This window comes from Microcebus murinus, chromosome 22 (genome assembly GCF_040939455.1).
Source record: "Microcebus murinus isolate Inina chromosome 22, M.murinus_Inina_mat1.0, whole genome shotgun sequence".
In the NCBI taxonomy this organism is placed as follows: Eukaryota; Metazoa; Chordata; class Mammalia; order Primates; family Cheirogaleidae; genus Microcebus; species Microcebus murinus.
In genome coordinates this window covers 9,517,625-9,541,028 of record NC_134125.1, presented here as the reverse complement: position 1 = coordinate 9,541,028, position 23,404 = coordinate 9,517,625, and the positions used below count along the sequence as shown (strand labels likewise).

General features: G+C 51.9%; 1 protein-coding gene across 2 annotated transcripts in view; it reads left to right on the top strand.

Moving 5' to 3' along the window:
* Positions 1 to 23,404, top strand: part of RBM19 (RNA binding motif protein 19) — a 130,995-nt gene that overhangs the window by 7,191 nt on the left and 100,400 nt on the right. For both annotated transcript variants that reach the window (XM_020282923.2, XM_075996600.1), the window contains exons 6-17: positions 214 to 473; positions 1,776 to 1,856; positions 3,809 to 3,887; positions 6,153 to 6,224; positions 7,234 to 7,437; positions 7,953 to 8,083; positions 8,914 to 9,035; positions 9,443 to 9,539; positions 12,140 to 12,250; positions 15,196 to 15,396; positions 16,387 to 16,516; positions 21,138 to 21,310. In XM_020282923.2, coding sequence (XP_020138512.2) covers positions 214 to 473; positions 1,776 to 1,856; positions 3,809 to 3,887; positions 6,153 to 6,224; positions 7,234 to 7,437; positions 7,953 to 8,083; positions 8,914 to 9,035; positions 9,443 to 9,539; positions 12,140 to 12,250; positions 15,196 to 15,396; positions 16,387 to 16,516; positions 21,138 to 21,310 — 1,661 coding nt within the window. The remainder of the gene's footprint in view (positions 1 to 213; positions 474 to 1,775; positions 1,857 to 3,808; positions 3,888 to 6,152; positions 6,225 to 7,233; positions 7,438 to 7,952; positions 8,084 to 8,913; positions 9,036 to 9,442; positions 9,540 to 12,139; positions 12,251 to 15,195; positions 15,397 to 16,386; positions 16,517 to 21,137; positions 21,311 to 23,404) is intronic.

Genomic DNA, 23,404 nt, shown 5'->3' with positions numbered 1-23,404 from the left:
GCAGGGAGGCAGAGGCCTTCCACATGCAGTACATGGAATATCAAAACTGCAGTAGCTTCGCCCATCTGGCGTGGCTTATCTGAGTGTTGTTGGGCACTGGGCCCTGGTCATGGTGGGCGTGGCATACACAAAGTGACACATTACTGCCACTCTCCAGGGGGCGTCTCTGGGTTGCTCACAGGGGCCACTGATGCAGCCTCCACCTTTTTCCAGAGGAAGAAGGCCTTGAACCGAGGGCAGCTGTGCAGAAGGAGCTGTCGGACATGGATTACCTGAAATCCAAGATGGTGAAGGCCGAGTCATCCTCTTCCGAGGAGGAAGAGGAGAGTGAAGACGAAGCAGTGAACTGTGATGAAGGGAGTGAGGCCGAGGAAGAGGAGTCCTCTGCCGCCCCAGCCCTGCGGAGGAGAGAGAGTGGAGGAGCCGGCCAAGAACAAGGGGTGCCCAAGAGAGCACTGGAGGCCAGAGTTGAGGTGTGTGTCTGCCCTCGGGGCGCAGAGGGAGGAGGAAACAGACCTGGAGAAGGGAAGTGACTTGCCCAAGGTCACGGCTGGGAAGGGGTGATGTCAGGACTTATACCCAGGCCCGCAGGCTCTGGAGTCTAGATTGCAAACGGGGGCGCCACCCTCGAGGACAGCCATCTCGCCTCCTACCGAGGAGTCCCCTCTGCTTCAGAGACAGGGCAGTTTGACACGTTGTCTGGGTCCCCGTTTCCTCATCTCCCCACGAGGCCTCTTGAAAGGATCGACTTTTCTCCTGCCCAGCCCTGTTTTCAAAGGAAATGAAGGGAGAGTTCATCTTCTTTCTTTTTCCTTCATCTTCCTTCCATCCTTCTGTCACTTCTAATTACCACACAACATCCTTTTTTCCAAAAACATATATTTCAGAGAGGTAGTGGAGTGTGGTGAAGTCAGAGAGTTATGGGTTCAAATCCCAGCTCCGACATTTAGTGGCCCTTGGACCTTGGGTGAGACACATCATTTCTGGAAGCCTCTAATTCTCATCTGTAAAATAACACTCGTCATAGCACTGGCTTCTGCAGCTGGTTTCAGAACCCCCATGCCTAAGTGTATGGTGGAATTGAGAACTTTGGATTTCAGGAAGGTGACACTACATAACACAGTACCCCAGCAGGTGTGGGGCAGCACCCTATACTCAAGCATATTAGTATTTCCATGGTGAAACCAGAAGTGACCACTTGCTCTGCATGGGACAGGTGTAAGCTATAAGTTGGCTCACATCCGCTCAGGGCAGGCTTTGCTGGGAATTTAGTTCAAGTTGGGAGGGCAGGTTTATGTTGCCAAAGGAGTTACCAAAAACTTAGGTTTTTCAGAGCTATTTTGATTCCAGAATTACAGGAAAAGATCCTAAACCCATATCCCTACAGGATTGTTTTAAAGATAGGGTAGTAGGTAGGACAGTGGCGTCTGCAAAGTGCTTGGCACAGGTGGGCCCTAAATCAGTGATAGCAGATACCACTGTATTCCTGTCCTCTGTCCTTTCTTGTAGCACCGGGACCCTTGTTAGCATGCCCGTGGGCTGCCAGGCTCTGATTCCAGCCCTCATCTCGGGTGCAAATGGAAGCGTGGCAGCTCCCACCTCCACGCCTGGCCAGCCTCTCCATCCACTGCAGGCACAGCTACTCGCCAGCATTCCCCGGCTCCCCTGGCAGCAGCCACCTCCTCCAGCACTGAGATGTCCCAGTCTGCCGCCTCCTGCACCTGTGCCAGGGCACTTACCGTGTCCATTTCTGTCTGTTCTTTGTGATCACTCAGGCAGAGAAACCAGCAAACCAGAAGGAACCCACCACCCCACACACCGTGAAGCTGCGGGGAGCCCCATTCAACGTCACAGAGGTACGTGCTAACTGAGGACCAGGACCAGGAATCTCCTTGGGAGCAGATGAGAGTGGGGGTTCCAGGAGCCTTTGCTGCATGGGGGCATGAGGGACTGTTGAGGACATGAGTTAGAAAGAACTGGAGCCAAATAGGCTGATAGATGAGACCTCAGGCATTGAAGGGTCAGGAGACAAGGATGGCTACACCAAGACAGAAGACTGATTTTACACACTGATACCTCCTACACCAAGGGCAAACTTTCTGTTTTTTAAAAAAGAGAGGGAGATGGTAAATATTTAAGGCTTTGTGGTCAGTATGGTTTCTGTTGCGACTACTCACCCTGCTGCTACAGCAGGGAAGCAGTCTCCAACAATAGGTAAATGAATAGGCGAAGCTGTGTTCCAATAAAACTTTATTTACAAAAACAAACAGGGGGCGGGATTTGACCCCTGCCTGTCATTTGCTGACTCTGGGTCTACAACAGCAGACAACACTTAAATTTCCCTCCTTATGAAAGTAATAGAAGTTCAGTATAGTAATTTTTAAAAAAAATATAGCTAAATAAAAAGAAGAATATAAAAGTCACCTATCAGTAGGATGCCTTTATAAATTATTATCCTCACCATGTTGAGAGTTTGAGGGGTGCTAGCCAGACGTGGTGCCAGGCTGCGAGTGTGATTACTGCAGGTCTCACCACCGCAGATACAAGGACTGAGTGTCTCAGGCACACTGGGACAACCTACCCAAAAGACTAATGTCCTACTGAGTGACAACCGCTAATACATTTGGGGTGTGTCTTCTTTGACCTTTTTCTGTGGATAAGCATTAACCTCTATATTCTATTTTTCAAAAGCAATCTTATAGTAGGAACTATTTGGGAAACCGGTTTTTCCTCTTATCACCATATGTCATAAACATCTTTGAATATTGAATATACTCTGCTACAACATCATTTTTTTATGTTGCAAGCTCTTCCTTAATCAGAATACATTTTGATGTACCTCCCCAAGCCCCTAAATTGGGACATAGGGTTATTTCCAATTTCTTGCTGTTATAAATAAATAATAATGCAATTCCTTACAATCGGAGGTCAGCAGACTTTTTCTGTAAAGGGCAGATAATAAATATTTTGGACTCTGTAAGCCATATAGTCACTGTCACACATTCTTCTGCTTATTATTACTTTTTAATGGTGCTTTAAAAATGAAAAAGAAAAAACATTCTTAGCTTGCAGGCTATGGCAGTAATTGGCCTGTGGGCCACATTTTGCTGGTCTTTGCCCCAGATGTTCTGTACAAGCACACGCATGTACGCTTCTAAGTCATTGACACAGAATGTTACTTGCCGTCTGGAAGCATTGCGAGTTTATACTCCCTCCAGCAGATGTGAGAGTGCCCATCGCCCTCAACCCTGGGTATTATTAACGTTTTGTTCTTTATCAATATGACAGGCAAAAACAGTATTTCCTTTTATATTTTAAATTATTAGTGAGATCAATCATCTTTTCATACTTGTGAATCACACAGACCTTCTGTTATGGAAAGTGCACGATCATGCCTTTTGCCCTTGTCTCACTCAACGCTTTCATTTTTTTTGGCAGTCTGTATGTTTACAAATTTTTGAAATACAACTTACAAAATTTCGGAGTGGCAAGCATTTGGGTTGTACTAAACTACTGGAGTCATCTGCTCGTTTAGAGTCAGAATGCTCTTCGTACCAACCATGCAGAAAATTGCATACTTTAATTAAAAAACAAAACAAAAACCACTAGGAGGCTACTTGTAAAATTAATACCAAAAACCCAAATATTTGTGCTTTAATGAGAAGTGACAAAAGCCAGATTTAACTCCAAGTATATTAAAAAGGTACTTAGGGGAAAAAAATTAGAAACAATGTTTTAAAATGCTCATGGTGACATTACTCATTGTTATTGGTTTGATAAAGGCGAAAAAAACTTTTCTTCTTAACAGAAAAATGTTATGGAATTCTTGGCACCCCTGAAGCCAGTGGCCATTCGCATTGTGAGAAATGCCCACGGGAACAAGACAGGTAAGGTTGGAGTGTCCCTGGGTGGGAAGGATGGAAGTTTGGGGCACTTGAACGAGGGAAAAGGGAGAAGCTCTAAGGGCAACATTCTTCCGTCTGTGGGGCTCATTTGTGTGGATGTGGTTAAAATGGGCAGGACAAGGGTCTGTTTCTTCTGCCTGCCTTTTTCAGCCCGGTTTGTAGTGATGGAGTTTTTACCTGTGTTTCTCTCTCCCGATCCCTAACCCCCAGCCTGTCCACCTGTTGGGCTGAAAGAGATGCCCACGGGTCCCGAGGTTTGCTGTGCAAAGTCCATCGGCAGCTCTGCTGGCGGGCAGTGCCGTCAGTTTTGGAGCATGTGTGGTGTCTCTCTAGGCCACCTTCTGCCCAGGTGTCCACTCTGGGCAGCCTGTCCTCTCCCTTGGCTTCAGAGCCCTGGGTTCTGGCTGTCCCGAGGCAGACAGCGTGGCCAGAAGGGAGGAGTATGAGCTCGGAGAGGTGGCTGCCTGCCCGGCCTATTTCCCGGCCGGGCCGAGAGGCCATGGAGATGCCCCAGCAGAGTTGCTGCTTCTCAGAGAGCCACGTGAAGGCTGTCTGGCCAGGGGAGGCTGGACACTGCTGAGCGTGCACCCTGTCCTTGGCAAGAGGACACCAGCCTGCACAGAGCAGTTGAGACCTGCCTGAGCTGGCATCTGGGGAAGAAACGTGTTCATTTCGTGCTTGATGGATGGTGGTGTCACCGTTGTGTTTCTGCATTTCTTCCCCAACTCTCCTCTTAGCATGAAAGCCCCGCTTACCCGGCTGAGCCATTCCCCTGAGCGCCCCTCTCACTTTGCAGACATAAGAGAGTGCAACATGAGAAGAGGCGGGAGCCCCGCCCAGGGCCAGGCCCACCCAGCAGCCCTGTGACCTTGCACAAGGGACTGGGCCTCAGGTTTTTTCTGTGCAGTCAGATAAACCTGTCACCAAGTCGTGAGGAGTCAGTGAGCTAATAGTGTGCAGCCTTTAAGACGATGCTAAGCACCCATCGCTCACTCCGTGAGAGCTGCTGTTGATGCTGGTGGTGGCAGTACCACCTCTGGCTTCATGGCATTTGGAGGCCAGAGGGGGAGCAGGAAGGAGCATGCCTGAGTTGTCAGAGCTGAGAGAAATCCATACTGGAGCCCCAGAGCTGGAGAGAGCCAACCACGCAAGCGTGGTGCTGGTCCCCAGCGGCAGAACATCCCCCACAAGAGACCTGGGGGGAGGCAGGGCAGTACCTTCAACTTTGGAGGCTCCTTGAAAGATTGTGGTGCTGGACGTGGTGGTGTACACCTGCAGTTCCAGCTATCTAGGAGGCTGAGGGCTGAGGAGTCTTGGAGTTCAAGTCCAGCCTGGGCAATACAGTGAGACCCCATCTCAAAGGAAAAAAAAAAAAGATTGTGGGCTTCAGCCTGGGTACAGGGCCCCCTGGGAGCTTAAGTCAGGGGAGGGTGGCAGTGGGACTTAGGATGGCCTCTGGCTGGTAAAGGAAGGGTCCCACAGCCTGGCTTTTGCCATCCCTTGGGGAGGATCAGCGGGAGTCTGGACCAGGGGTGGCTATGGAGGAGGAGGTGGGAGGAAGTGGAGGATGTTTGTGGTGACGCATGAGGTGCAGGAAAGGACAGCTGGGAGGAATCATGGAGAAAGAATCTAAACAGCCTGTGCTAGAGGCAGAAAACCCACGGGCTTTGACCATGTGACGGACGTTGCCACCTGTCAGCCGTGTGTCCTTGGGTACTTACTGCTCCAGAAAAGAGGGGCAGCCCCTGCCCTGCTACCTCATGGGATTGAGGCCCATTGAGGTCAGGACGCAGAGGCCCCCCATACTCCTCCACATTCTTATTTCTGTGCAAGTTGGGGCCTTGGGTGCTGAGGGGCAGAGTGGTGGTGGAGATGGTGCCTCCCCTGCTGAGCTGGGCCACCATGCAGCCACCACGGGCACTTCTGCAGAGAATGCCACAGAGCAGGCACTGCTCGGGTCAGGGTGGGGGTGAGGCAGGCAGCGAGGCAGCGAGGCCTCCTGTGCTTCTGACTCCTGGAGTCCAGCATCAGTGTCATGAAGCCAGGCCGGGGTCTGCACGCTCCCTGCAGAGGGAAATGTCGCTGTGGGAGGAAGGGAGGGAGGGGGGCTGTGTGTGTTTCAGAGATTTGCAAGGATAGAGGTTTCTCCCCCACTTTCTGCACCTAGCACAGTCTGTGTTCTCTGTGACTCCCACGAGGGTCCCTGCAGGGCCTGCATATTACACCCTTGTCATTGTCCTCTTACAGGGTACATCTTTGTGGATTTCAGCAGCGAAGAGGAAGTGAAGAAAGCTCTGAAATGCAACAGGGAATACATGGGTAAGGAAGGCCCGGCCAGTGCCGTCTCTGAGCAGTCATAGGGCTTATTGTTCCCTTGGCATATTCCACACGTGTCAAGTGTCTGCTCTCTGCAGACACCGGGCTAGGCACTAGGGACACAGCAGTGAGCAAACAGACCAGAGTCCCTGCCCTCCTGGAGCTGACCTGGAACAAATTTACATGGGGGAGACAGGTGACAATTAAATATGTGAGCAAATGCATGGTCCCTGCTGTGGGCACATATAGAGCAGGCCAGGGACCTGGGGAGGACAGGATGGGACGAGGCCCGTCTTTAAGCCGGATCGTGTCTGCTGGGGCCTCCCTGAGAGGCAGCGTTGGGACACGGCCTGGAGCTGAGGAGGCAGGCTCTGGCTGTCTGGGCAGGATGTTCGGTAGAGGGAAATGCATGTGCAAATTCCCTGAGTTGGGAGGTCCTGTGATTGACACCCAAGGATGCAATCTTGGCCCAACCCCTGGCATGGACAGGTGACTCAGATCCAGCCCTCATCCCCTAGTGAAGACGTGAGTCGTGTTAGGGAACATAACGCGCTCAGGAGTCTCCTGAGCAAGGAGGAGGTAGGTGTTATCAAGCACCTGGGGAGCAGCACATGCAGGAGGTGGCAATGGTCACACCCAGCCAGGCACATAGATGTAAACCCTGGTTCCTCAGCAGGTAGGTGTCCAGGGCCGGGCTGTCACATAAGACCTTTCCCAAGGCGAAGTGATGAATAGTGCCAGAGATTGTGCCCCAGAATTTAGAGGCTGTGTCACTGTGGTCTGGGCTGGCCCAGGCAAGCTGCCCCAGGGTTGAAGGCGGACTGGCAGGACGAGTGAGATCGGGGCCTTCCAGTGCAACCCAGCACTGGCCGAGGCTGCAGTTACAGACCACAGTGTCAGACGCTGTCATCTTGGCCTTGGCCATGGCTTCTGGAAGGCAGCAGGGAAGAGTTTGGAGTTGCCGGCAAGTTCCAGGCCTCCCGCCAAAGCCCTGATTCCTCTCTTCACGCAGGTGGACGCTACATCGAGGTGTTCAGGGAAAAGAGCGCCCCCACGGCCCAGGGTGCCCCGAAGAATAGTGCCAAGCCCTGGCAGGGCCGGACGCTCGGGGAGGACGAGGAGGAAGAGGACCTGGCTGACTCCGGGAGGCTGTTTGTCCGGAACCTGCCCTACTCCAGCACCGAGGAGGACCTGGAAAAGCTCTTCTCCACATTCGGTAGGCACGAGGCCTCGAGGCCAGCCACCCACACGGCTAGCACAGCGCCGAGAGAGCTGGGCTTCGCCCCAGACACCCTGGGTTCAAATTCCAGTCAGCAGATGCCTCCACCTTCTTGTCTCAGTTTTCTCATCTGTAAAATGGTACTAACTGTCCCCAAGCTGCCATGAGGATTCAGTGACAGGAACTGTGTCGGGCTTCTCAGAGGATTTGTCAGTACACTGCAGGTTCCCATTTGGGAAGACAAAGACCCAGAGAGGGGACATGGTCACACCCTGGTGTTCAGCATGGAAACCAGGATGCGCCTCTGCTCTCAGGATAGACACAGAGGGGACTGTGACGTAGCACCTGCCACCTTGGGGGTTGGTTCACAGCCAGTGCTCCTCACGTTCCTCCCTGGGCCCAAGTGGCTGTGGCTGACCCACAGCAGCGGAACATTCTCGCCAGCGAGAACACGCCACCTGATTAGCACCCAGGCCCAGCCCACGGGAGAGTGACACTTCTGCTGTCCTTAGGGCCCCTGTCTGAGCTCCACTACCCGATCGACAGCCTGACCAAGAAACCCAAGGGCTTTGCCTTCGTCACCTTCATGTTCCCCGAGCATGCCGTGAAGGCCTACGCGGGGGTGGACGGCCAGGTGTTCCAGGTGAGGTTGCCCACGGACTGGTGGAGGCCGCTGGGCTCACATGGTCGGGAAAGGACGTGTGTGTGTGTGTGTGTGTGTGTGTGTGTGTGTGTGTGTGTGTATACACACAGGTGTCTATATGGCATGTGTAAAGCAACATACCATGGCATGCCAAGCTGCTACCCCATGTGAGCTACCGGAGAGTAAGAAGTTCCATGAGGGCAGGTGTCTGGCACATAGTAGACACTCAAAAAATATTTGTTGGATGAATAAATTTACTCTCCATCTCCAGAAATATAACCTTGGAAGAGGAGTGGGCAAGAAAGGAATTTTGATGTGGGCATATTAAAATGGCCATAAGAGTGTGAGAAACTTTTCTTTTTTTCCCAGAGTCACCAGATAATGTGCTTAGCATGTGTCCTTGAGCCCCTGGCTACCTCATTTCATTTTCTCCTTTTTCTCGTTTATTCATTCATGGTTTATTGGTTTCCTGGTGGCTGCTAGGCCAGACTTGACTTCTGCCCACTCGGAGCTCTTGTTGTCACTTACCTATGCAGGGAGGGGCGGGATGGCATGCAGGTTTGAGGGATGTATTTATAAACTGATTGAGGTTCTGTTTGTGTATGGCTTTGTCATATGGCCCCAACACAATGCTGGGCCCCCGTGTCAGGTGGGGAGAGAGTGGACATTGGTTGTTCTACCTGACTCCCTGCACTCCGGCCAGGGGCCCAGCACCGGGCCCAGCACACTCGTGGCAGAAGGCGCCATCCTCCGGCAGGACGTGGAAGCAGCTGTCCCCACCTACTTGAGGGCAGGGCTTCGGTTTACTGCCTTCTTCTCATCCCTTCCAGGGCAGGATGCTCCACGTGCTACCGTCCACCATCAAGAAGGAAGCCAGTGAGGATGCCAGTGCCCCGGGGTCGTCTTCTTACAAGAAGAAGAAGGAGGCTAAGGACAAAGCCAGCAGCTCCAGGTCCTTGTTGCCCACTGGTGCCCCAGAGCCCCAGCCCCAAGCTTCCGCCCACCTCCCGCCTTCCCAAGCTGCCTTAGTTCTCTGACTCCTTCCCACGGGTTTAGTCCATGACCTTCCTGGGCCATCTGTGAAGTGGGAAGAATAATAGTAGTGCCTTACTTTGTGGTGTTGGGAGGTTTAAGTGAGTTAATGTATACCAAGTGCTTGGTCCGTGACACAGGGGAATACATCTCTAATGTTAGGGATTGCTAATGTCATCATCACTCTTACTGTCTTCGGGCCCTGGGTGCTTAGCTCAGGGGGAACTTAGAAAGGCAGGGCTGCGAGTACATTTCTAATAGGTATTGGATCTGAAAAAGTATCTCCCTCATTCAGCAGCTGTTTGATCTCCCTGTTCTGCTTTTCAGCTCTCACAACTGGAACACTCTGTTCATGGGGCCGAATGCCGTGGCCGATGCGATCGCACAGAAGTACAATGCTACCAAGAGTCAAGTGTTTGACCACGTGAGTGGGGATCCACCCTTCCTCTCCAGCTCTGAGCCAAAGGGGAGGAAGAATGGGGGTGAGGGAGGGTCATCTGTGGGCCGGGGCCTCTGAGGCTGAAGTCATGAGTGTCCTCTTGGTCCCTCCCAGAGGCCTCTGGAATGGGGGCAGGCTCTCTTCCAGCCCTCCCCCTGGAACCTTCCGCATCCACACTCCAGCCCTGGCTTCTCAAGCCATATAGCATGGAGTCACCCAGAGAACGTGATAGGCAGTGATGTCCACAGGTGATGTCCCTTGACTCAGCTGTGCCACAAGCATTAGTACGTGGCACTCCTCAAACAGCTCTGTGTAGTAGGGGCTCTTATGTCCCCACTGTCTAGATGAAGAAACTGAGGCCCAGTGACACAAAGTAATTTGCCCAGGGTCTCAGACCTGCAAAAGGGCAGAGGTGGGAGGATACCAGGTCTGCCCAACTCTAGTACCCTCCCCCTGAACCACGTCACATGCCTCTCCGATGGTTGTGCCATTTCCTCAGCCTAGGCAGCCCGAATCTCTGAGGCCAAGGGAGAAGTCCCTGGGCTCTGTTCCTCCTCTCCCTAGTATAACCTTAGTCCTTCTGACTTTTTCTTTATCTAGCCCCTCCATCCACATCACGTACCTTTTTAAAAAAACGATTGTACATAAAGTATACAATGTGATGCTCGAGACAGATATAGTGAAAGGGTTAATATAGTTCACCAAACTAACATACCTATCACCTCACAGTTGCCTTTTTTTTTGTAGTGAGAGCACCTAAAATTTATTTCTAGCAAAATCTTGAGTACAAAACAGTATTATTAACTATAGTCCTTATGTCATAGATTAGAGCTCTAGACTTTTCCCTCCTGCATTGTGTTGCTTTGTATCCTTTGACACTTTGTATTTTTGTAGAAGGATACTTTTTTAAAGTATACTTTGTATAAAGTATAGTTTACATAAAGTGCAAGGTATATTTGTATAAAGTGTAATTTACATAAAGTGCAAAGTATACTTTGTATAAAGCATAGTTTACATAAAGTGCAAAGTATACTTTGTATAAAGCATAGTTTACACAAAGTGCAAAGTATACTTTGTATAAAGCATAGTTTACATAAAGTGCAAAGTATACTTTGTATAAAGTATAGTTTATATAAAGTGCAAGGTATATTTGTATAAAGTGTAATTTACATGAAGTGCAAAGTATACTTTGTATAAAGCATAGTTTACATAAAGTACAAAGTATACTGTGTATAAAATGTAATTTACATAAAGTGCAAAGTATACTTTGTATAAAGCATAGTTTACATAAAGTGCAAAGTATACTCTATAAAGCGTAATTTACATAAAGTGCAAAGTATACCTTGTATAAAGCATAATTTACATAAAGTGCAAAGTATACCTTGTATAAAGCATAGTTTACATAAAGTGCAAAGTATACTTTGCATAAAGCATAGTTTACATAAAGTGCAAAGAATACTTTGTATAAAGCATAATTTACATAAAGTGCAATGTATACTTTGTATAAACTACCTTGTACATTGATGCAGTATAAAAATACTTTGCTCTTTTGTATCCACATACCTCCTTTTAAGCCACATGTATCTGGAATTAGATAGGGACTGAGTTCCTATCTAATTCCTGAGGCAGCAATACCCAGTAGTGTTTTTCATGCAGTCAACAGAGGATATGCATGGATTTGGCTCATAAGTTCTCTAACCCGTTGTTCACCCCTTCTTCCTGGGCATTTGAGGTCAGCGCTGGCCAGTAGAAATGGAGTATAAGCCACATGTGTAATTGGAAATGTCCTAGTGGCTGCATCCTAAAAAAGCAGAAAGAGATGAAATTAATAACAACATATTTCTTTTAACTATGTATGTCCAAAGTAGTATCATTTCAACATACGCACAATATAAAATTTGCAAGCTACTTTATATTCTTTTTTTCTCTCACTAAATTTAGCATGTGTTTCTCTTTGAGAGCACTTGGACGTGCTGCCTTTCAAGTGCTCAGCGGCTCTGTGTGGCTCTCGGCGCCACGGCGGGCTGCACAGCTCAGACCTAGGCCAGCTGTGGGGGCTGCACCTGCTCTAGACCCCCGAGTACTCAGCAGCATCCAGAATGGAAACAAAGCTTGTTCCGCTAGTGCCTTCTAGTGGAGGACGCTAGCACATCGGCAGAGGTGCAGTGTGGCAGGCCGGGTGGCTGCAAAGGACAGTAAAGTCAACAATAGGGATAGGGTGTCACCGCAAGGGTGGGCTGGCTGGCAAAGTGACATTTGCTCCAAGCAGCCACTGAATGGCTTGAGGGAGTGTGGGGTAGGGCCATCAAGCTGTAGCCCTGGGGTGGGGATGAGCTCGGCCTGCAGGGGGGCAGCAAAGACCCCTACAGCTGAGTAGGGGGAGGGCAGAGGGAGCCCTGGGGTCCCATATCTACTATAAGAGACGGGGAACCAGAGCCATGGGGCATTAGATCAGCGTAGGAAGGTGAAGGGCCTCAGCAGGATCCGTGTCCACACCATGTCATCTTCCCAGACTACTGGGGACGGGCGGGCAGACTTGTCATCACCCCGCAGCTGACAGGGGCTGCCTTTCTTCTCTCCCACAGGAGACCAAGGGCAGTGTGGCCGTGCGTGTGGCACTGGGGGAGACCCAGCTCGTCCAGGAAGTGCGGCGCTTCCTCATCGACAACGGGGTCAGTCTGGATTCCTTCAGCCAGGTGGGTACCCTCTGTCCCGCTCGGGAGGCCTCTCGTGGCTCCTCCACCAGCCCTTGGAGAGCCCCTGGCGACACGGTTGGGTTTGAGGATCCAGCCCTCTAAGGATGATTGCTAATTTTTAAATTGTCCATGAGAAAGGAAGAAATGTCACATGGGCTCAGACAAGTGGCCCTTCTAACCCAGATTCCATCTCTAAGGAGCCACATGCAAGAGGGCTGCCTTGTAAGCTACGGTTTCTCCACACAGATCAGGGGTCCCCATATCCTGCTCCCCCACCCAGTACCTGCTATCTGTTCAGAGACTCAGCCCTTCAGGGCAGAGTCAGCACTGCCACACGCATGTTCTCCACTAAGTAGTAGTTCTTGGATTTGGGGAGGATTCCCGCTTACAGGGTCCTGTGAGACCACTTGATATCTGCCCCTTTCACTTTACAGACTGGGAAACTGAGGCTCAGAGTAGGGAGGTGACTTGCAAGGTCAGACAGTCCATCTGGCAGGAGCCTGGACTAAAACTCAGGGCTTCGGACTCCCAAAATAGCCCTGCCGCAGTTTTACCAGAACTTAAATTTTACCTCAAACTGGATGAATAGGACGGATGGATGAAGATGGAGGGATGGCTGGATGAGTAGGATGGATGAATGAAGATGGATGGATGAGTAGGATGGATGGATAAAGATGGATAGGTGGATGATGGATGGATGAGTAGGATGGATGGATGAAGGATGGATGGATAGATGAGTAGGATGGATGGATGAAGATGGATGGGTGGAGGGATGGATGGATGAGTAGGATGGATGGATGAAGATGGAGGGATGGATGGATGACTAGGATGGATGGATGAAGATGGATGGATGGAGGGATGGATGGATGAGTAGGACAGATGGATGGAGGGATGGATGGATGAGTAGGATGGATGGATGAAGATGGATGGATGGAGGGATGGATGGATGAGTAGGATGGATAGAGGGATGGATGGATGAGTAGGATGGATGGATGAAGATGGATGGATGGAGGGATGGGTGGATGAGTAGGATGGATGGATGGAGGAATGGGTGGATGAGTAGGACAGATGGATGGGTGGATGAGTAGGATGGATGGATGAAGATGGAGGGATGGATGGATGAGTAGGATGGATGGAGGGATGGGTGGATGAGTAGGATGGATGGATGGAGGAATGGGTGGATGAGTAGGACAGATGGATGAAGATGGACGGGTGGATGAGTAGGATGGATGGATGAAGATGGAGGGATGGGTGGATGAGTAGGATGGATGGATGAAGATGGAGGGATGGGTGGATGAGTAAGGGGGATGGATGAAGAGGGAGGATGGAGGGATGAGTAAGGCAGATGGATGAAGATGGAGGGATGGGTGGATGAGTAGGATAGATGGATGAAGATGGATGGATGGAGGGATGGATGAGTAGGATGGATGGATGAAGATGGATGAGTAGATGGATGGATGAAGATGGAGGATGGAGGGATGGGTGGATGAGTAGGACAGATGGATGAAGATGGAGGATGGAGGGATGAGTAGGGCAGGTGGATGAAGATGGATGGGTGGATGATGGATGAGTAGATGGGTCGTTGGATACTAACAGCTAGCATATATTAAGACTTGTCAAAGCACTCTTCTCACTTCGTGTATTTTATTAGCTCATTCCATTCACATGATAACCCTACGAAAGCAGCACTGCTGTGCTCCCACTGCACAGAAGGAACTGCAGTCACAGAGAGGTGAAGTCACTTGTTCTGGGTCACACAGCTTGTCATGGGGGAGTTGGATTTGAGCACGGGCCTCCAGGCCCCAGAGTCCATGTCCCTGAACTGTTACTTTTTGAGGCCCGAGTTGTAACTAAGAAGTCCCTGGTACCCAGCCCTTCCACCTACAGACGCCTCCCACCCCATCACCTCCCTCAGTCCTCATAGTAACCCTGTGAGGCCTGTGCAGTGTGGGTGTTACTGTTAGCCCATTTTGCAGGTGAGAAAACTGAGGCCCACAGATGGAAAGCAATGGACCCAATGTTTCAGGTTAGTTTAGTGGCCAAGCTGAGACTCATGCCCAGATAGATGTGCCATATGGCTGGATTTTTCCATTATATTTTATTGGCTCTTTTATGCCCCTCCAACATTCTTTTTCAATAAAATAATTGCTAACATTTACAGAGCACTCATGTGCACTTTTACTAACCCATTTAATTAAATCTTTTCCTGGAGGGATCCTAGGAAATAGGAGCGGTGTCTTTGCTGCAGGTGCAGGGGCTGAGGAGCAGTTAAGTACATTGCTCAAGGCTACACATCTAGTGTCTCGGTTTAGATTCTACCAAAAGCAGGCTCTGAGGCAAGGATTCCAGGACAAGTAGTTTGGGGGCAGTTCAGAAAACGCTAGCGAGAAAGGGCAGACCACCTCGGGTGTGCTGTTAGCGGCTGCCATGGGGTGCCTAGAGCTCTCTAGGGCAAAACTACAAAGCTCACACCTCAGACTCATCCTGCCCAAAGGGCAAGGGGTGCGCCAACTCTTGAGGGTCATGGGCTACTCCCCGTGGGCATCAACTCCTTGGTGCTTCCTGCTGGCTGTACGGGGCAACAGGCAGGCGGCCTGCAGTTGCAGGAAAAAGCGCTCGGCACCAAGATGCAGGCCCTGGCCGCTGGGAGCCTTGTGAGGTGCGGCCAGGGGCTGTGGGCACCTGCCATGGCTCAGAAGTGGAGGGGCTGGGATCTGACCCGGGGGTCCAGCTCTGGAGCCCTGGGCACAGCCGCTCCTCAGAGCTGCCTCTCAGCCTTGGAGCCAGTGTCATGCCAGGGAGGTCCTCGTGGGTTAGAGTTCTAAGTGCCTGGGTGCAGAGGTCCCACATGGGGTGCTGTGTTAGAAACCACCGCAGATCAGTGCTGGTGCCAGCTGGGGAGCCTCCCTCTCATCGTGCCCTGTGTATTTGTTGCCTGCCCCCAGGCCGCTGCAGAGCGAAGCAAGACTGTGATTCTGGCAAAGAACCTCCCGGCAGGCACCCTGGCGGCCGAACTGCAAGAGACCTTCGGCCGTTTTGGTAGCCTGGGCCGCGTGCTGCTGCCCGAGGGTGGCATCACCGCCATCGTGGAGTTCCTGGAGCCCCTGGAGGCCCGCAAGGCCTTTAGACACCTGGCCTACTCCAAGGTAGGGCTGCCCGAGACCCGGAGTCGATCTGGGGAAAGACCAGCGAGAGCTACGTGAAGAGAGAGGGCGCAGGGCCGTGTACCGACGGCTTCCCTGTAGACATGGGCACTTGGTCTGAAATCGCCCGTCTCAGTCGTGTGTCTGAATGTCATCACTAGCGCCATGCCCACCCCAGCACGTCCGGATGGGAAGAGTGGGAGAAGGAAGCCGCGAACTGCCCTCGAGAAGTGTGCCGCCGTCCCTTGCTGCCTCACTCCGGCCTTCCTCACCTTGCTTGTCTCTTGCTGATCAAATCATTCTCGATGCTTTCACTACCTCATACCTCAGATAAGATGAAAGTCAGTTCTATGGGTCAGGCCGTCTCTTGTTTCTTAGTGAAACAACAAACAGCAGTGCATTCGTTTCCCGTGGCTGCCAGAACAAGTCACCACTAACTTGGTAGCTTGAGACAACAGAAATTTACTGTCTCACTGTTCTGGGGCTGAGTCTGAGATGAAGGTGTGGGCAGGGCTGTGTCCCCTCCGAAGGTTCACATTTGCACGCGTGCTGCTTGTGGGTGTGGGCTCGTGGGGAGTTTTGCTCACTGACAGCCATCTCACACTTCCTCCTGCGAGCTGCCCTTTGCCAGCGATCCTGCCTCCCTGTCCCACTCCCCGTTCCGTACTGGGACTAGAGAAAACACTAAGGGAGCTTGGAGCCCCCATGTGTCCAGTGGCGGCAGAGACTCGGCCTCTCTCCTGCACCCTGAGATGCAGCACGGGGCCCAAGTGTTGTTTTCAGGGAGTAGTAGGCAGCTTGTAGGGTTCTGGGCTGCACTCCTTCTCCCGGCTTCATTCCCTTGGCTGAATTGCCTGTCCTCTCTGCCCCTCAGGCTCTTCATCTGTGAATGGGACTGAGTCCCTCCGTGCCTGGCCCCCCCACACACACACCCCTGCTGCCTGCCCTGTGTTGTAATAATGACTCGTAACACCTCCGCCCCTGTCTCTGCAGTTCCACCACGTGCCCCTCTATCTGGAGTGGGCTCCAGTTGGCGTCTTCTCCGGCGCAGCCCCACAGGAGAAAGAGCCCCAGGGTGCACCCTCAGAAGCCGCAGAAAAGGGCAAAGTGGAGCCAGAAACAGGTAAGCACCAATCAGACCAGAGTGCCTGGAGCAACAGGCGAAGGGAGGGAGAGTCCAGGCGCAGCAGGACGTTTGCCATGGGCCCTCTGTTGTTGTGTTCTTTGTCCCTCCTGGAGACCAGTAGGTCTCAGACTCTTGAATTTTATGGGCATGGCCTTAAAAAAATAGTGTCAAAATTATGGGTGCAACATAAGATAGCGAAATTCTGGTTTGTCAACTAAAGTTTGTAGGAGGAAAAATACTCCGGCCTGTTAACAAGCATTCAGAACAAGGCGGGAAGTGTTTATTCTCCAGTGTCCTTGGAACTGCACAGAACCGTCTGGCATTCCAGTGGCAGGAAAGGAGAGGGAAGCAGTGGCCCCTGGGGGCCACACAGGGCAGCCGCCACCCTGCCTAATACTTCACAGTTGGGGGAGGAGGGTGTCTTTAGCATTTGGGGCAGGAGGGTTCTTCCTTGTCAGGGCCGTTCTGCAAACCACAAGACATTTCACAGCCCTGGGCCTGCCTGCTGAGGGTCAGTAGTGCCGTCCTATCTTTGTGACAACCTGGCACACCCCCAGGCGTTCCCAGATTCCCCCCTGGGGGTAGTGCACCCCTCCCCCGCCATTGAGAACCACTTAGTCTGGGAACCACGACCACATCTTAGAATCCAAATCCTTTAGAAAAGCTTTGAAAAGGACCACGGAGGTCATTTTACCCAGATGTTAAGATTTTGCCCATCGGCAATACCCCCCCACACACACACAATAGGGTTGCCAATTGTTTAAAAAAAAAAAGACAGGCAATAAGTCCCCAGCTACTCTATCCATTGTTCTTGTAGTTAATGAAAAAAGAACATTTTATAGCAAAAAAAAAAAGGTAGTGAGTGGAGGGGCAAAATTGTCAAGTTTAAGATTTAAATTGAATAGATACCACTGTGCGTGAGCCTATTACCTTGTCTGCATTTGTTGTCTTACTGTTTGGCTGTGGGTGTTCAGGACTGGCCCTGGCAGCGCAGGGTGCTCAGAACCATCTGGAAGCCCCTTCTGGTCGGGAATTAAAATTCTGTCCCTTTGCTCTCTGAGGACCCATGTGCACCCCTGGTCATTGGGGTTCATGATTATGGGTGTAAACCTTTCAGAAGCCCCCCTCCCCAGCCCCTATTTATTTGTGAGTTAGCTTGGTACATAGTTAAGATTAGGATTCCCTTCAAAACCTGCAAATGCTCCCATGCAAAAAATTCTTTCTGTAGTCCTGGTGTATTCTCAACATGCCATCTCCCAAAACTATCAGCTGCTTTGGTTCTCACTCCAGTTGCTACACTGGCACCTGAGTGATGTTTTCGGGCCCAAAGTGCATCCTCTTTTCAAGCGCAAAGATCAGCCAGGACCAGGGGGCCCTCGGAGGCCTTTTCCTGCCCGCTCTGGGCAGCAGCGGGAGGCACCTGGTGCAGTGACTGCTTCTGTGTGGCCGAGACCCTTTCCCTGTGTCCCGGGGACCATCCCCCTTCTCTGTTCTACTGTAACACTCGTCACAATCTGTGTGAATCCTGTCGGTTTCACGTGCATCTCGGCCGGCTCCTGGGGAAACGGCCGGGTGGGTTCCGGGAAGCAGCCTGCCTTGTCCTCGCCTCACTCTGTGGCTGGGCCAGCAGCCTCCCTCCCCGGGGACTCAGTTTCTGCATCTGTGATGTGGGGCTGATGACTGCGCTGACCTCGAGGTGTTTTCGAGGCTGTAGTGAGACGTTACATGCGTGTCACCACTCCCCCGGTGGGTAACTGGGCAGCGTAAGTCAGTGGATGGTCTTGAACTCCCTCATGAGCCGCTGCTGGGCTGGGCTGACCCAGACAGACCCAATACAGACCCTCGTCCCCAGGAGCTGTCACGGGAAGGAACAGAAGTGGGCCCTGGTTACAGAAACGCTGGGAGCACGGGGAAGGGAGGCTGCTCAGAGGTGGCGTCCCCTGGTCCCTCAGGCCCACATGTCGGTGTTGAGAGTGTCCCCAACAGGCCCTGCCTCTCATGGGCTGGTTTCTGGGGCCTGGCCGTGACTGTCCCGAACGAGGCCTCGGGGCCCAGCGGCCTTTGCGCCTGGATGTTGTGCATGTCTGTGCTGGCTCCAGCCCCGCCGGGCCCCGTGTCGCTGGTACAGTCCCAGAGAGCTCATCTCAAGGGCCTCCTGCCCTCTCCTCCCGCGCTCGGCACGGCCCCTCCCAGGTCCCAGTGCACATCCTTTTCTCCTGCCCCTACCCACCCCCGCCCTCTTCACATTGTTCCAGAAGCTTCCCCAGGTCCCTGGCTCCCAGTCGCAGGAGGACGACAAAGGCTAGGGGGGACTCAGGCAGCCCCTGAGGCCCTGGATTTGCTCAGGCCCCAGGCAGGAGAGCAGAAGGGGAGCGCACCAGGCTTTTTGTGTTTTACCCCCTTCCTCTGTGCGAAGCTCTCTGGTTCCTGTACCAGTCTCGAGGGAGGGGGACAGCGTGTTTTATCTCCCCACAACCAAGACCCTCACCTCCAGATAAAGGGCTCAGAGTGGGGGGAGGTCCTGGAAAGCTGCTCGCGACTGATAACAGTCTTTGCTGTCAGCCTCGGCGCCGGGAGCCTGGAAGGGGGGGCGCGGTGAATTCTGCGGCCTGATTATAAGAAAACCCCATGTGGCGACGCGTGACCGGATTTCATTGTGCTAACTACAGATGGAAGCACATGTCCCCTGCCTCCCCCAGCCCCCTCCAGCCCACCTTGCTCGTAGCCACCCCCACGCCCCCCCAGCCCGGCCCTGCCTCCTCTTTTACTTCTTCCCTCCGTTTCTGCTTCCTGGTGATTTTGTTGGCAAACGTCTGTCTGAGTTTCACAATGCCATGTTTTGTTTTGTTTTGTTTTGTTTTCTCTCATCTTTCTTTTGTTTCCCCACTTGGGGCGGGAACAGAAGTGCTTTTAGAAATGACCTTTGGCTTTGTCACTCTGGCCCTTGGCTGGCTCCGCTCCTGTCGGGAAGCAGGCCATGGGCCACAGCAGGGCCTGGCCTGGCCTGGCCACTCGGGAGCAGCAGCTGGTGGCAGGGGCGCGCGCCCTGGACTCCAAGGTGTGGCGCTGGCTGGTCTTCCTGGAAGCCGGCAGCCCCCTGCAGGGAGCAGAGCGAGGAGGGCAGGGGCTCCCTGGTGGCCATCTTGCCTCTCCCAGGTTAGGGATTTGCGACGTTTTCATGGACGCCTGGCTGGGCAGTGTGGGTATAGGGTGATGTTATGACAACGAAGCTGTTATTTCTCAGGCATTTGCCGTAGGCCTGGGCGCTGTCCCAACAGGCTCCTGTGTGTCCATTTTCATAGTCACCCCGGAAGTAGGCACCGCTACTGCCATCCCCCTTTCTAGGTGGAAAGAGGGAAGGACAGAGAGGTTGCGACTCGGGCCAGGTCACCCATGTGGAGAGAGCCGGGATGTGACTCTGAGCCATCAGCTCTGAGGTCTGTGGTCTTAGGTAAGACCCCACAGCTCCTGTCAGTCACAGTGAGGGCTGTTTGCTGGATGACAGTCGTCATCCAAAGAGATTTCTGGAACACTTGCTCTGAGCTGGTGCTAGGGACGCAGTGCCAAGGCAGACTGGGTCCTGTCCCTGACGAGTTCCCCTTACAGTTGGGGACACAGATCGAGAAGCCAACCGATGAGTGTGGTGACATCAGAACACCATGAGGGCTCTGACGAGAGAAAAGCAGAGGAAGGCAGCAGTGAGGCAGGGCCTGGGGTGGGACCACTTGAATGAGAGTGGACAGGGTGAACTCCCTGGGAGGAGGACCCGTGAGCTGAGACCAGAGGAGCCCGGCCTGGGAAGACGGGAGACTGGCAGCACGGGCAAGGAGCAGCAAGTGCAAAGGCCCTGGGGTAGCGACGGGTCTGGCTAGCTTGGCAATCAGAAAAGAAGCCAATGAGGTTGGAGAGAGGGGATGAGGGAAGAGGGAAGGGGCAGGGGTGAGGTCAGAGAAGCTGGAATGTAGGGCCGGGTGCTGAGCGCAGAGCAGCCGGGAGGCTGCTCTGTAGTCCAGGTCAGGGGTGACCATGAAAACTTACCTAATCTCCTTTGTGAACATACAGTGTTTTCAGTTGTTCACTATTATGTATAACTCTGAGTTTAACATGTCACATACAGATAACACCACACCTTTTATGTATGTGCTTCCCGAAGTAAAGTATATGCACATACTTCATTGCACCTAACAGCCTTGAGTTTCACGAGGTATTGAGAACATTCTAAGTTTTGTTCCCATTCTGTAATTTTTGAAAAATTTTAAGTTGAATTTAAATTTGAAAGTTCACTAAGTGCCTTTTTTGAGGAAAAATAACATTTTGCCTTGGCTTATGGTTCAGTAAAACAGTTTGCGCAGTGATTTATTGTGAAGTTGGTCCAGTTTGAGGCTCACAGTTTTGGGTCTATGTTTATGTTCCTTTCTCTTTAAATCAGAGGCGGGGGTGGGACTTCCTCCCTCTCTCTCAAGAGTTGCTGAAATTGGTGCAAGTCAGGAATCTCAGTGTCCCTTCCTGACGCTGTGGCAGCGCCCCTTTATCTAGTAGGTTCTGTGTGTTAGCCCCTGGGGCTTTGGTGGGTTAGATATTATTTAATGGATTTTTTTTTCTTATTTGGTGGAACCAGTACCAGATAGCGAGGCCCCAGAAGGTGGAAAGCCAACTGAGGGTGGCATGGACACATCTTCACCAAAGATGGAAGAGGAAGAGGAGGAGGAAGAGGAAGAAGAGAGCCTCCCAGGGTGCACTTTGTTTATTAAGAATCTCAACTTTGACACAACAGAGGAGACGCTGAAGAAGGTGAGTGGTTTTGCAGAACAGGAGGAAGGAACATGAGATGGGAAACCCCAGTCGCTGACATGGTTACTGCATTTATTCTGCCTCTGTGCATAGCTCCTCTTCATACGTCACTGGACAACGACTGACAACCCCCTGCGTGACGTCCCTCCTGGAGTGTCCAGGAGATGGCTCAGCCAAGGACTTGGCCAATAGCACGGCTGGCCCAGGGGGCCTGGGAGGGGCTCCCACACATGCTCCAGGGGGCACGCGTAGTATGAAAGTGGTGTATGTTGGGGTTATGTATTTAGAAAACACTCCTCCTAATTGTTTCTATGTTGTGAACTACCAAAGTAAACGTCAGCACGACCCCCTCGGCCTGGTGGGAGTATGTAGCAGCCACATCAGTGAGTGAGTGTCTGGTCCCCACCTGAAACTCCTCAACAGGGTGAGATTTTTGCATTTATAGGAAGAGGGCATGATAGGCAAAGGATAGGCAACTCCAAATAGGTGTTTGGTAAATGTCAAATGGGTGTTGTACCAAGTGAGGCCTGGGAGCTTGTAGAAGAAATTGGGCCAGAGATCAGGAAATGGGGCCTCTGGGTCCAAGGGATTGGGGTCTGCAAGCTCCCCCACTGGACGGGGAGGGCCCTACGGGGTAACTCTCCATTTCTGGAAACTGGCCTTGACACAGAATAAATACTCGATGGAGCTTTTTATTTTGAGTGAATGAATAGCAGCAGGCTGACAGCCATAAACTTGCTCTGGAAGGGAAGATGCCGTAAGAATTGAACTGATTTCCCAACATTCCTTAATCTCTAAAACTCTGTGGATGGAGTTGAGAGAGAAGACGGTGTCCACCGAGTCGCGGAGGCAGGAATGTGGTCAGCAGGTGATCTGCAGACACAGACTGGGGTGTGGAAGGGAGGAGAGGTCAGAGCCCCCATGCTGACACCCGCTGCCTCAGCCTCTGCCATGTGACGGTCCCCTTGCCTGTTAAGAGCAACCCCTACAGCGGGGATGCCCTGGCCCAAGCAGTAGCATTTTAAGAAGTAAAGATTCACCTTATTCCACAATTGGAAATCCACCCTTAGACTTTTTTTTTTGGCTACTTCCCGAGTCCATTTTTGTTTTGTTTTGCTTTTAAACAGAGGCACACACTGGTAGTGTCCAAAAGGTAGATAGCCATGAGTGTGCCAAACCAGCTTGTGGTTTTTTTATTTTTATTTCTGGTGTGGGAACAGCATTATCAGGGATTATTGTTTCCCGGGAGATGCACACACCCATCGGCCTAGGAGCCTCCTCCGAATTATAGAGAATTCTAGAGCTGGAAGGTGCAGCCAGGATGATCTAGTCCAATCTCTTTCTATCGCACAATTGGAGACTAAACTTCAGAGAGGTTGGTTCACTGTCCTTAGGTAACACAGCTCATTGTAGACACCAAGGGGAAGAGCACCTTGCTCACAGGACTCCCATTTCCGCATCCCATGTGGGTAGAGAGCCGTGGGTAGGGGAGTAGCCCGCCTGGGCTCGGATCCTGGTTTTACTCCTTGCTAATGGTGCAACTCTGGGCAAGTCCTTCAACCCTTCTGTGCCTCAGTTTCTTCATCTGTAACATGGGGGTGTTAATAGGGTCTTCTCATGGGGTTGTTTTGATTAGGATGAATGAGATAATCCCAGAGAAGCATTTGACGCTGGAAATAAGAGAGTCAGTGGCTGTCTCTTGTGGTGTTTATCAGGATTGTCCCTCCCCCTTGTTCTAAACCTTTCCTAGGCACCTGCCTCTCGCTGGCCCCGTGCTGAGGACACAGCCGACAGCCACGCAGACTTGGACTTTGCCTGGGCTGCTTTCAAATCCTAGCAAAGGAGATAGAAAAAGCAAAGGGAAAAGTAGGATAGCATATGACTTACTGTTTTTTTAAATCACTTTGGCATTCACTCCAGGGGGCAGTGCCAGGGTCGGGTGGAGCCCAGGCTCCCGAGTCTGCGCCGGCTTCCCTACTGTGTGGTCTGCAGTCTCTCGAATGTTCTGTGCCCCACTTCCTCTCTGTAACTGGAGCAAGGAACAAGCCCGGCTGCTCTTGTGGGGAACCCCCAGGGACTGCCCAGGTTACTAAA